Below are 13,369 nucleotides of genomic sequence, written 5' to 3'. Positions count from 1 at the left end.
AAAAAAGTTGATTTTACATAATAACCTTGCACTTTAATAAACAATCTAAAAAAAAGTAGTCAAAAGCCAGCCTATAGAGACTTTTGCAAATAGTGTTGAACATTTTTGTTCTCTTCAAAATTATTTATCATACATCAAGACATTTTTAAATGCAGTATGGAAAAAATGCAGTTCAAGGTAGAAATCTAAATCTCTGCAAGTGAAACCACAAGCCCACAGATGACACAAGGATCTCCAGTGATGCATGAGCAGCTTTGGAAAACCCAACCTCCCCCTCTCATTAGTAGTGGAACAGTTATATTCGTTGCAATTTCTGGTGATGTCATGTCAGTAAAACACTCCAGGAGGTCAAAGCTTTGGGGCAAGATGGATTTGCGCCCCATCCACATCATCAGTCTTGATTTGTAAACCCTCTAAGTTATTCAGACTGAAAATGAGGGTTCAATGTGACCAAACAACATACTTACCAGGTAAGTAATTTCAAAACATAAGAGCACAACTATGTGTTTCTCTGTATCAGTGATATTTTTAATGATTGTTAATAAATGCACAGAAGCTATGACAGAGTGAAACATATCTATTATTCAGGAAAGATGAACAAAGATGCTACTTTTTATTATGTTGTGCTTTCTACAATGATTGTATCTGCAAGTCAAAGCTTTACAATAAATGGAGACAAAAAATTTGTTACAAATTCTCAAAGACAATTTATTTCAGAACTTTTGCACACACCTTTACCTTAAGTGTAAATAATGATAATATTAACGGAGAACACTATTTCTTCTGATGCCTGTTGATTTTCTTTGCTTTGCTCACAAGGATCATAAATCAGTGGCTTACATAGTTGTTGATCACATATGGCATTTATTCCTTAATACAACTTAAAAGAATGAATATTTGTCTTCCAAGAATGATATTTGATCTCAATTGTTTACAGGGCAAAAAAGTGTGTCGGTGCTCACATATCCTGTTTATCTCAGCCAGACCACACTGTTAGAAAAAAAAAGCTGTCATCCAAACAGCCTTCCAGCAATGTTTGCACTTTATAGTAACAACTGTACTACACTGATAAGCAAATGGGTTGTGTAAGAAAACATCCTCTGTAAATTTGCTTTGTATGTTTTGTAAAGCTGCCAACATGAGGTTTTTGGGACATTTACACTTGGCAAATGCAGAGAGATATCAAAGCATCTGGCTTTGGCTGAGACATAAAACATTCTTACATTATGACCTTTAATTGTAGTTGCCTTTGATCTCTTATTTTTGCTGTTTCCTTCACTTTTGGTAAACTGGTCTTAAAAACATTTGATTGGCTGGTCCAGTGTCATTATTAAAACGTCATAAGACATAATAAAAGACAGAAATGACTAATTAAAATGTAAAGATTAGTTTGGCACTTATGAGCTTAATTTGAACAGCAGTTTGACAGGAAAGAGGGTGAAGAGAAAACAGGAAGATGTGGCAAAATAGCCCAGCACAGCCACTTTGAGGACTATAATCTCTGCATGTGGTTCACCTGCTCTACCACCTAACCCACCCAGTGCCCCATGGCTACTTTATGTTAATAAAGACACTCCTTATCATTCATTTTTAATCAAATATGATCTGTTTAGTAGTACATAAAATCATAGCTAATCTATGCTATGATTTTGCTATGCTATAATCTATACATAGCTAATCAGTTATGCAACTGTTGGTTTAACATTTGCATAAAAGGTTGACAAATAAATCAACAAATTTGTGTTTTGCTCTAAAGCAGTGGTTCTTAACCTTTTTTGAGGTACCGAACCCATCAGATTCATATGTGCATTCACTGAACCCTTCTGTAGTGATAAATAAAATTATTTTTTTCCAAATTCAAGACATGTGGGTGACCCAACTAGAGTCTAGTTGGGTCACCCACAACTAGACTCTAGTTGGGTCTAGTGACCCAACTAGAGTCTAGTTGGGTCACTTTAAGAAGATTACTAAGTCTTCTTAAAAGGTAGAGTCTCTGAGAACAGTTCTTCAAAATATAGTCAGTGTTTTYAGCAAAGTTGMGCTGACTGTCCAGGAACGACCCAAGGTATTTAAAATTTGCCACAGTTTCAACAGGTTGGCCWTCGAGAGAAACTGGAACCACTTTAAGGTCTTGTTTAGGTAATTTAATTAGCTCTACATTCTTAAGATAATGAAAAATTAATAATAAATAAGACTTTGCGGTATTCTGATTTAGTAATATAATTATATTAATTGTGTTACCACCCCCACACCACTAGAGGCAGTAACAAGCCCGAAAAGATGCAACTATGGAGCAGATTTAGAAGTACACCGAAGGCTACAAAACGGTGAGCTTTGCTGAAGTAATTAAAGACACAAGTTCAAATCCATGCTGAGAGTGGAGCTCCTTCAATCAGGGCTCCTCCGCAGCACTTTTACGTGATCCTCTTCAGCAAGTGATGGTAAAGCGGGGTGTATCATCACAACTTTACACAAATGTCTTTACCTCCGCGGCAGAGGCTCCGCCGAACCCATGAGACCGACTCACCGAACCCAGGTTAAGAACCACTGCTCTAAAGCAATGTGTTGGACAACAATTTATCCAGTAGGAGACAGCTGCACCACACTGTGCTGTTCCTACTCATTCAAAAAGTCAACCTCTCTATTATAAGTCTCAAAATGTACAATCTGCACTGCATCTAATACTTTATAGTTATACTTTGAATTTCTGCAGTCTCTATGTCAGGTAATGATTTTAAGACACCAGCAGGGGGCAGAAATAATTCAAACTCACCCTGGCATAAAAATGTAGTGTTCATCCTCTTTCACAGTGTATCAAAATGAAGCACCACTTAGCATTCAGAAAACTAAATGGCTTTTGAATCATAGGAGGAGTAGACATTTGTCTGCTGCATCCAATTCTGAAGCACAGTGTGGGAAATTACTACAGAAAGAAAGCATCAAAGCATAGTACTGTGAGCGGGGGATTTATGTCAGCATAAGTTTTTTTCATTTCAAGCGAATAAAGATGGAAAAAGAAGCACAACCTCGGATCCTCCTGGTGCATGATTTTGATTCGTATCAAGGTTGACCACAGCCAAACAAATAGGATTGGGCAGCTTTCATTGCAAAACAGTGAAGTAAATGGTTCTGAGATGCATCAGTGACTGTGTCACAGAGTGTATTCACCATATATCTAAGGGGCCTAGAAACATGGACATGGCAGTTGATTACTGGCCTAGAAAATTAATGTAGAGTCAAAATCAGTGTGATCGGTCAGACGAAGTCTGAAATCCCACTGAAGCAGCCAACAGAGAAAGTCTCATGTTGCACCAAATCTAGAGACAACAATTCAACCATTTTAATACTATCTGGTTTAATAGGTTTATTCTAATCTGTGTTTATGTTTAACATGCTTTTTTTGCTGAGTAGCTGCTTGCTGTGAAGAGATTATGCTGCAAAAAAACCCACAGCTAACCATTAAAAAATCATTTCTGTACCAACTTTGGAAAACTTTCCACCTGGGGCTGAACGGCAAGCACCACAAACATATCCAGACGACCACACGCAGACATGATACAGGGATGATTCATACTCCCGGGGGTGCTGCTGTAATGGTTTATTATTCACAGCGCTGAGGACTGTAGTGAATGTAAAGGCATATTTGGTTTTAGGGGAGTCTTTGTAAGTCATTGTTTCAATGACCCTTGTTGAGAGCTCCATATTGACCCCAGATGTGTTTTAGAGAGACTGTGGGAGATTGTGTGCTCTGTTGGTTTAACAGTAACCTATGTTATACCATAACAGACAGAATTATGTCCTTTAAACAAATGCAAACTACAAATTTGTGTTCTTTAAAATGATGTAGTGACAGTAAGAAAGACTCAGAAACTAGAAATACTTTTCACTGGAGTTCATAAAATTGTATTCTCCAAAGTGTTTGTCACAGACCAAAGCAGCAACTTTTGTACTGATAGATTTAAATGGGTCAGAAAAATATGGGAGGTTTGAACAGTCAGGGAGGTACAAAGTGACTAAGTCCAGAACTTAGACAGGAAAGGGAAATTAAACACAGACTGCTGAGGGAACCGATCCAGGATCGGATGACTGCAGCAAACCTTTGGTGCATAATGGAATGCATTTGTCAATAGACAGTTTCCAGGCAGTGAGCAAGACTGTTAGTATTCCAGCATTTCAAAAACTGACCTAAATATGGCACATTCAAAACATCTATGATGTTTTGAAACTACAGACTGCATAGCTTGGCTTGGGGCAGCATACCTTTGCTGATGTTGCAAAGTTAGTCAAATTCTTTTCTATAGATCACAGAAGCAATGGCAGAATTTATCACTCAAAACATGACATGTCCTAAACCTAAGTTAGCTAATTAAGCTACATTTCTCCATAATTAGTGTCACTGCTAATCTAGGGAATCCCATCTTGTAAAGATCAGAAAGAAACAAGCAACATGAACACCGTTTTGTCCCTCAAAGAGTAATTATAAAAAAAAGAATCTGTCTCATAATAGCTCCTCTACAGTCATTTACTTGAAGAGCTGCTTTTTCTCCAGTTTTTTTCAGCCCTTTTATTTCACACAAACCATCAACTGAATATCACACATGCATCCTCCACACATTCATTTGCTCAGCAGCTACCACACTGACACACAAGGAAACCCATCACTGGGTCAGTGGAGGACAGTTGCCATGGCAGCCCATCCCGAGCTGTGTTGGTGCTCGATTGTGATCAGTGGTGATGCTGCTGCTGAACCAGCCTACGTCCTTTACTCTGCACTGCTGCCTCTGTGCTGCTGTATAGACAAAGCCCCATAAATATCTACATATCTACTATGGTCCCGTTGTGTAAAGATATATAAAGAAATATGTCTAATATGTGACACTATGGACATCCTGTTGTCAGTAATGTAATTTTATCTGAAAACCGAACCATACAAATTATCATAAAAGAAAGATCAAGTATATTTTTGCCACAATTTGAGCAGTGGAGATAGTAGTTTTGGACAAAATAAAAAAAAGAAACTAATGTCTACGATCGACTAGCAACCTGTCCCGTTTCTTATCCAGTGGCCACTAAAACAGAACCCCAAAAAGGACAAGTGGGTTGGACAATGGATGGATGGAATTGTACTGTGTTTGAAAATACAATTGTTCATTGTGTTTTGAGTTTAATCTCAAATGTACTTTCTTTACAATGAAAAACAGAAATTATCCAGACATTCCCTGCATAATAAGATTTGTGTTAAGATTATGTTGTTGAGAAATTCATCAATTGGTCTTTAGATAAACCAATCCCATCAACACAGACAAATGTAATTTCAGTGCTACACACCAAATTCACTTATACGCTAATGAAAAGGGCTTTTGAAAATATACTTTTTGTGATAATCAGGTCAGGGAGAAAGGAAAAATTAAAAACAAAAGAAAGCGTGATTATTGTTGGTTCATTGCTCACTTTTTGGATCACCCACTACTTCCAATAAAAGAGAATATGTCTATAATGGTTTCCTAGTCTTTCTAACACATGTGTGGTGTCTTAAGATGTCTAAAATTATTATTTGTAATTCTTGTACACTTTTTAAGTGTAGGAGAACAGACCATGAATTGTGTATTGAAAAGTCAAGTAATTTCTGACTGACAGACTGAACAGAGGACAAGTCTAAGCAAATACATACTATATTGTTGTATCCGAATACTAATGCTGAAGCCAAAGTGATTAGAGTCACATAGCACCCAGTTATTATACAGACAGACTGTATTGTCTGGACTCACTAAATAAATCGATCCTTATTACACAACACTGTACTGTTTGAGAAATTGAGAAACAGTATGATGTTTATCCACAAATCTATATGTAGAATCATTGTCTTATTAACATTTTTGTGAAAAGATGGCATTTGTAAAAATAAAATAAGTCATTTTGTTAAGTCTAATTTCAGATCACTTAACTATGTAAAGATGAGAAAAAGCTCAGCTGTTCCCTTTACTGAAAGGGAACAGAAATTGCACCTCCTCTTTACAGTCGATTTTCAGCTGGTTTCCATGGTTACCATGCAGGAGCCTGGTCTATTTTCAAAACCAGGGAGCTAATGGTTCTCAATGAGCCGAACTGTAAGTGTGAGTAGGGGGATGTAGTAAGAATGCAAATGGTTCACACATTTTGTAGGAGAAAACGGGGAGCTTGGGCTTCTGCACTCGCTTCAGAAAGTGGATTAGCTTTTTATCTGCTCCAAAGGTTGTTGGGAAATTTATGAGGAAGAATTAATATTTGTGACATAGCACCACCACAGAGGTTTTTCCGCTGCAGAAATAAGTACGTTCTCCACTTATCCCATGTAAAGGGTAACGAGAAAAGCATAAGAACTTACGGCTTCAACAGATTCAAAGTTTAAGTATATAAATCATCAAGAAATGGATCTATCTGTCTAATGGATTTATCCATTTAATACATCTTTTGTGCCTTGGCACACAGCTGTTCTTAAGAAAAAAAATTCTTTGTATTGTCACTAACTCAATATCTGGGCTGCATATGTGATATAAAAAACAAGGCAAATGGGTCGTAGTCATACTCTTGCATAAATGCATCTGGATTGGTGTATAATTCATGTAAATTTAAGTAGATTGTAAGAACAATATTCTGCACTTCATTTTCTTTTTATCCATCTTTTTCATCCCATTCCAACAAACCCAATTCCAACGTGTTCCAATTTAATTGTTCTATTTTTTTGCTCTAATTCCAAATAACTTTAAATGTGTGTCATCTCTTCTCTTCTTCTTACCACACACAGTAAGAATGTGACCTGGCACACAGGGCCTCGAGAGTGCTCCAGAGGCTGAGCTTAAATCCCTCCACATGTGCAACAAAGATAAAGCTGCTACTCCACTCTAGAGAACTGTCCTTGATTCTTTTTATGCCGCTCTCCGAGTCTCACCGTCTTCTGAAAGTTGTGGGAGGAAATTAAACGACACACAAAAGACGGTAAATGACAAGTGCCATGGTGACAGTGGAGTGCGCAGAAAAGAAAAGCAAGAAAAAAAAGAGGAAAAAGACGTAAAAATTTCCATCTGTGAGATGTAAACTATTAATGCATTCGGCACTTGCTGCATTCTTGCACCAAGTGTGGGGCTATGTACTCTGTAACCTTATGAGATTCTTAATCGGGACAAATAAGATGTTATAGTCAGCAAATAGTCCCTTTAAGAATGCTGTGAATGGTAGAAAATATGCTTTTTTTCATGAAATCTGTTTAATAAGCCAAGACAGTATCATACCAGCTCGAGCCATTGGTTGGGTACCAGTATCAAACTACATCCTGGTTTTCAGTCACCATTTCAAACCAGACAAAAAGAAATCATCAGTGCTCTGATTATTTAAAGTAATTTTAATGAGACGCAAGAGAAACAGTTCCTGTCTCTATATGTCTCTATCAAGCATATAATGTGGTGCTGCCACATGATGCTGTGCACTGTCGACCAGCTGGCTAAAAAAAAGTTATTACTTTCCCCTCACTTTAAAGAAAGACTATTTCAATTAAAACATGGACACAATGTGGAAGCTGAAATAGATACATCTTATTAATGTAGTTAAAAAAAACAAACATTTGGGAGTCTAAGAAAGTCTCTTAAACTATGGATGCTGACTGGCTACCAAATCTGAATAACTAACCTACTAACTTTATCTTTTTATACTTGAGTTGGATCCCGTTTTTCCAGAGCAGACTGATCAGACTGCATCTACCAGCATTCATACTGCTGTAAGCCATCTTGTTGAGGTCAGAAAACCTTTATAATCTCAAGCGAACCACACAAACTGTCTTTGGAGTGAGAATCTCCTATGACGACGCCCATGCATTAACTGTTCATTCTTCATCTGGAGGACGAAGAAAAGGCTTTTAAAACTTCATAGTGTGACTTGAAGAACCTCCTGTAGTCCCTCCATTTCCAGTGTACAACAGAAGGTTGCTGGAAGCTGCTTTTCATAGTCGACTTGGGAGGTAATCCGCAACGCAACCAACGACTCCCCCAAACAACCCATCCAGCTGTTTGAGCCAGATGCCTTATTTTTTGGACGTGTCCCTGGTCATCGCTTTGACTATGACACTGATCGCCTCAAAGTAAGACAGAACTTTCTTAAAGTGTCTGGGTAGGGAGAAGTTACAGTTAAAAAAAGAATGATGGAGACATTGTTTCATAATGTTGGTTTAATGTGTTTGTGAGTGGCTAAACCCACTGCTTCTCTGAGGAGTTGCTGATTGGATGCTGTGCAATTCTTCTTTTCTCTGCTGAAAAAAAATGTGGCAAATAGTTTTTTGAATAACCAGGCCAAGACTGTGCATTGGTTCTGCTTCCTTTTCTCCTCTTTTGCTCTCCCTCACAAAGGTGCAGCATAGACTTTTGTCCAAGTTTTTCATGCAGCAAAGGAATTTGAAGAAACATTTCCTTTGTCTCTCTAAAGACTAAAGGGTAGGCCTCGTGTGTAGTGTTTTATTGCCCTTTAATTTGTTCCAATTTGGCGCCGTTTTGTCCAGATGTGGACATTATCAAGGCTCCCTTCTCCAATCTTCATCTCTAGCTCTGACACACACACCAGCTTTTGACACACATGGACAGGCACACACACACACATCTTCCCCCCTTTTTTTCCCTCCTATTCGCTCCACCTCATATGTCATTGCTGTGCTGATGTAATCTTATAACTGCTGTTTTGCTGACATTTATATCATTAGTTAGTCTTGAAGCTATTTTTCAGTGTTCTATTCTCTTGATCATAAATTTGATTAGCTGATTTAAACATCTGATTATTCATTAACCTTTGACCACTAAACAGCTTGCATGATTAGTAGTACTGGTACAGACAAAGGTGCTAAAATACCACTTCTTTCTTTATCAAAGGTTCTACACCAGATGAGCAGCTGCTTGACATAAAGAGTGGTGTTGACCAAATATATTGCTTGTCTTTTTCTTTTGCTTTCAAAACGCTGCTCGTTGGTGTGAATATAACATCCCGGTGAAGTCGTCAGCGATTTTTACTCTGACCTGATTTAATAAATGCCATGTTTTTTCATCACTACTTTAACAGACAGGTGGAAATGTGCCATTTTTTGAACTTATTGCTTGTTATACTACAATCCTCATTTGTTTCTGCTATGATGATAAAGGTTTAAAAGCCTCCTTTCTCACCCATTGGCCAAGTTGTCGTCATCATCATCTGGCAGGCTCTTTCCTTGAAGGTCAGTATCACTCAGGTAACCAGACTTGAGATCAGGATCATCGTCGAGACCTTCGATGAGTTCAATGCGAGACGTGCTACTAAGGCGACTGGAGCAGCGAGCAGGCATGGTGTGGGCTGTGTACTGGGAGGAGCTCTTAGTGCCCGGGTATCCGCCACCTGTGGAAGATGGGGCATCGCCAGCCTGAAGACGAGGACTGGACTGACCATGGCGCCAGGACAGAGGTGAGGAGCGGTTCGACATGCTGGAAATGCTGCGGGCATTGGTCTCATCACTGTCGTAGCCCACGTTGCTGCTATCCATACAGCTACAAAGATACGGAGAAGGTTCAGAGGGTTCCACTGTTGTATTTGACTCAGAAAGCTTAGTATATGCAAAATGTCACACATGTGTTCAAAAAAGCACATTTTGCTTTCTCTTAAAAGAAACTCATATTAAGTTGCTCTTGAACCAGATGAAATGTCAAACATTCTTCAGGGAATAAATCATGACAAGTTACCGCATGAAACATGAAGACACAAACAAGGATGACCTGATATTTTTAAATGCAGTTAAATGCAGCAATATGTGTGTGAATCCCAAAGTTTACTTGTTTTATAAGTAGGTCAGGGTTAAAAACGCCAAGCCTCGAGCATCTGCTATGTCTGTGGATTGCACAACTTGATGAACCGAGTCAACCAAATAAATAATGCAAAGTCTGTAGATATTTTTATCTCTTCTTTGTGGATAATTTATAAGTATTGAGAACAAGATTGTGTCTTTTTCTCAGTTAACTGTTGATTATCTTGCATTCAAATGGCATCTACAGGAGACAGAGGATTTAATACAAGATTTTAGACTAAATTACTTGGTAAAAGAAATGAGCTCAGCAAATGAAAAGCCAGTTATTTTTCTGTCGCTGATGATTGACCAAGCACTCACAACACAAGAATAATATGTAAAGGCATGTTTAAATTTCAGTCAGAAAAAAAAAATCAACACAACTTACTTTGATTTCTTTTAATTCTAAAAATACACAGCAAGTCCTAATTTACAGTAAGGATTGCAAAAATGTCACGTTCTTTCTGCTATAATTGTTGTACACTGCTCTTGTTGTGACAAATCCATGTTTAGATCTATTGTTGTTCCATCAAAAACAAAGATTTCTGAAGTGAGACTATGAGAATGAAAAAGAGAAGGCCATTTGAAAACAGATGGAAACCAGATGTGCACCAGGTGGAAATCCCCCTAGCAGCTTCGGCACAACTGTTTACTCTTGATTATGTTATATATTGATTCATTCTGTGAGTTAATCTTCTTCAGTTCAGGCTTTTTCTTTAAATATCAATCGTTTCTGATTAATTAAAACGCAACTTTATCTTGTGCTGGTATAGAACACAACCGCTTACACTAAAAAGCAAATGTAGATCCAGATGTGTTTACCTGTGGGTCAGCTGGGAGCCGCGCAGACTCGACATCGTGTCTTCCAGATTCTGGCGGAGGTCAAGAACATTCTGCACAGTCCGCTTCCTCTGGGAATCTGGATCTGTGTGAAAATAAAGAACATCTTAAAGGTTTCTCTAAGTGTTTCATTTATGTTTGAGTGTGTATTGTTTTAGAGTGTTTTTACACACAAACACTGATGAACTGCATTAATAAAAGCTGGTTTGCATTATTTGCATCTGCATTAGTGTGCCAGCTGTTTTCCATGCAGAAACTCATCCAGTGTATGTTCAGGCCATTAGGCAGAGTAATGGGCTGTTTCACTATTTCAGACTACACCCCTCTGAACTGATGTGGTACTTCCTCAAGTTGTCTGCAACTTAGATTGCCCAGCAGGGGGATTCCCACCACACCCAAGATCTCTTTCAGATGTTTTCCTTCTCAACTGTATTTTTCCGATCCACTGATCATTAGCTAAGACTCGCATGCCTGAACTGTACCACCAAGCTGAATTACACCCACAGCAGAGTTACTCTACGTCAGCGTATTTTCTCCCAGCTGCATGCATTATAAAGTCACTGGGTTATGACCATGTCAAATCAATATTACAGTACAATTAGGGGTCTTGTTGAGTTTGCTGTAAAATATGTCTCTATAAAAAAGAGGAATCTGGGGGTTTCCACTACACAGCTGAGGCAAATAACCCAAGGGAAAGACAAATTACCAATAAATGCATTAACTAGGAAAGCTGTGTGAGTGGCAAATACGTCAGGGGACCCCACAGGTAACAGTAACGTGCTGAGCTTATACGAGGATGTTTAACTAATTTAGTAAGAGTTCAGAAGAAAATAAATCAGACAAATCAACTAAGTAGAAACAGACTTTGTATATTTAAAACTTGTTGCATCACCTAGTTGTAAGCAAGAAGGCAAAACAGAAAAAGAACATCTGCTATTGAAGGTTTGCCCTTACATGTATGGTTACCAATTTGGTTCCTGTGGATTACATAGCTTGATGATAAACATTATCATCAAGCTATGTAATTTCCAAAACTGTGAAAACTTTGAAATTTTCAAGTCAAATTTTTATTTGAGTGAATTTGACTGATGACCCAATACTTTTGCCAGAAGAAAACTGGCAAAAAAAAAACAAAAGATGAAACCCAAATAGAAATAACAGGATTTAAAAAAGGAGAAAGGAATCAGTGGTTCTACAGCTTGTGAAACCGCCAATATCAGCAAAAAACGTTAAATCTTTGCTCGGCAAATTGCTGTGCAGCAACATCACTGATGTCTTTCCTTCCTGGTAATGCGTTACCTTGGAAACCTGTATGTCCCTGAGAAACAAACTGCCAAGACCTCTACTTTTAGAGAGACGCTCACATCTGCTTATGATTAAAATATAGTTCTCCTGTTAAAGCAGAAAATCTGTAGTTATTTTATTGTGCAACTTTAAACTTTTGAATACATTTTAATGACAGCATTGAATCTGTTGCATGTTTTTGAACCAGATCATTAATTTACTCATACAACAAACGCAAAAATCAAAGAGGGGTGTACTTCCTCTATCTAAATTGTGTGCCGACTAACAAATACCAATTGTTTTGTAGTTAGATTTCTTATGTAGAAAATGTACATATAAACTCATTAACAAAACCCAATTGTTACTATAATGCTATTGCTCTACTTTTCTTCAGTACATTTTTGTAGACAGGAAATGACAACATTAGAACACAGTAGAAATTGTTTCAAATAAAATTACGGTGAGAAAAACAGGAAATGTTATCCATCCTTTTAATGAGAATAAACATAAATGGCTGGAAATATCTAGTTCTCCTTTAATTTACTGCTCAATGTCTCATTTAGGCATTTAATACACTTTAATTCTCCAAGTTCTTTCTTAGTTGTGCCCTGTAGGACTGATTTTGTTCTTCACATTTAGTTGCTGTTATAATTTGCAAAGGTAATTTTAAACATTTGAGACAAACATACTGAATAAGAAGCAAAGGGGAATGAAGAGGGATGAACATCCTACAAAATCAAATTAATCCCATGGAATGCACTGAAGCAGGAATGCTCAATGTAAGACACGTGTGAATCCCATCTGTTTTGAATACATCCTGTATGAAGAATGCACTGGACCCCCTGTGTAGCAGCTGGTGGTCCTTTAGCATCCTGCACTGCAGCAATGCCAACACCAGAGAAGGAAAACTTGGAATGTTCCTAAGGCAGATGTAGCACCTGTGAATAATTGTCCACTGTCAGATGGTCTTGTTCATAAATGTTTGTTTTTTTTAATGTGCCACAGTCTGGTTGATATAAAGCAGACCTAAATGGTGCACATTTTGTGAATGGAAAATAACTTCAGATAAGTTTCCAACTGATAAGGAAATAAACCAGCACATGTCAAACTCTTCAGATATGGCCAAGTTAGACAGAAGGTCTTGCACATGGCTTGAATTCATTAAGACAGTGTAATAAATAATCAAAGATAGCAAGGAGAAGATTTTGCAGCTTTAATCAGGCGCCATGATTACTTTTTATTCTGCTTTGTTCTATCTTCCCAAATTTTTTTATTTTTTTACTTTATTACACAAGCATTGACATTGCTTAGTGAAGTGGCAGTTTAGCAAACAAACAAGGAAGATCTAATTATCCTACAGACAAATAATATTCATTCACTGTATGTAATGAAAAACCTGAAATAAATGCTTTTCTGCTA

The 13,369-nt window shown here is 37.7% G+C and overlaps 1 protein-coding gene across 15 annotated transcripts in view; it reads right to left on the bottom strand.

Moving 5' to 3' along the window:
* The window catches only part of nav1b (neuron navigator 1b), a 65,627-nt gene that overhangs the window by 24,012 nt on the left and 28,246 nt on the right, over positions 1-13,369 (bottom strand). For all 15 annotated transcript variants that reach the window (XM_008408986.2, XM_008408987.2, XM_008408988.2 and 12 more), the window contains 2 exons: positions 10,649-10,751; positions 9,177-9,533 (listed from right to left, as the gene is read on the bottom strand). In XM_008408986.2, coding sequence (XP_008407208.1) covers positions 9,177-9,533; positions 10,649-10,751 — 460 coding nt within the window. The remainder of the gene's footprint in view (positions 1-9,176; positions 9,534-10,648; positions 10,752-13,369) is intronic.

Source organism: Poecilia reticulata, linkage group LG5 (genome assembly GCF_000633615.1).
Source record: "Poecilia reticulata strain Guanapo linkage group LG5, Guppy_female_1.0+MT, whole genome shotgun sequence".
Classification (NCBI taxonomy): Eukaryota; Metazoa; Chordata; class Actinopteri; order Cyprinodontiformes; family Poeciliidae; genus Poecilia; species Poecilia reticulata.
Note: the sequence above shows the minus strand (reverse complement) of the source record. Positions and strands in the feature narration are given on the sequence as shown.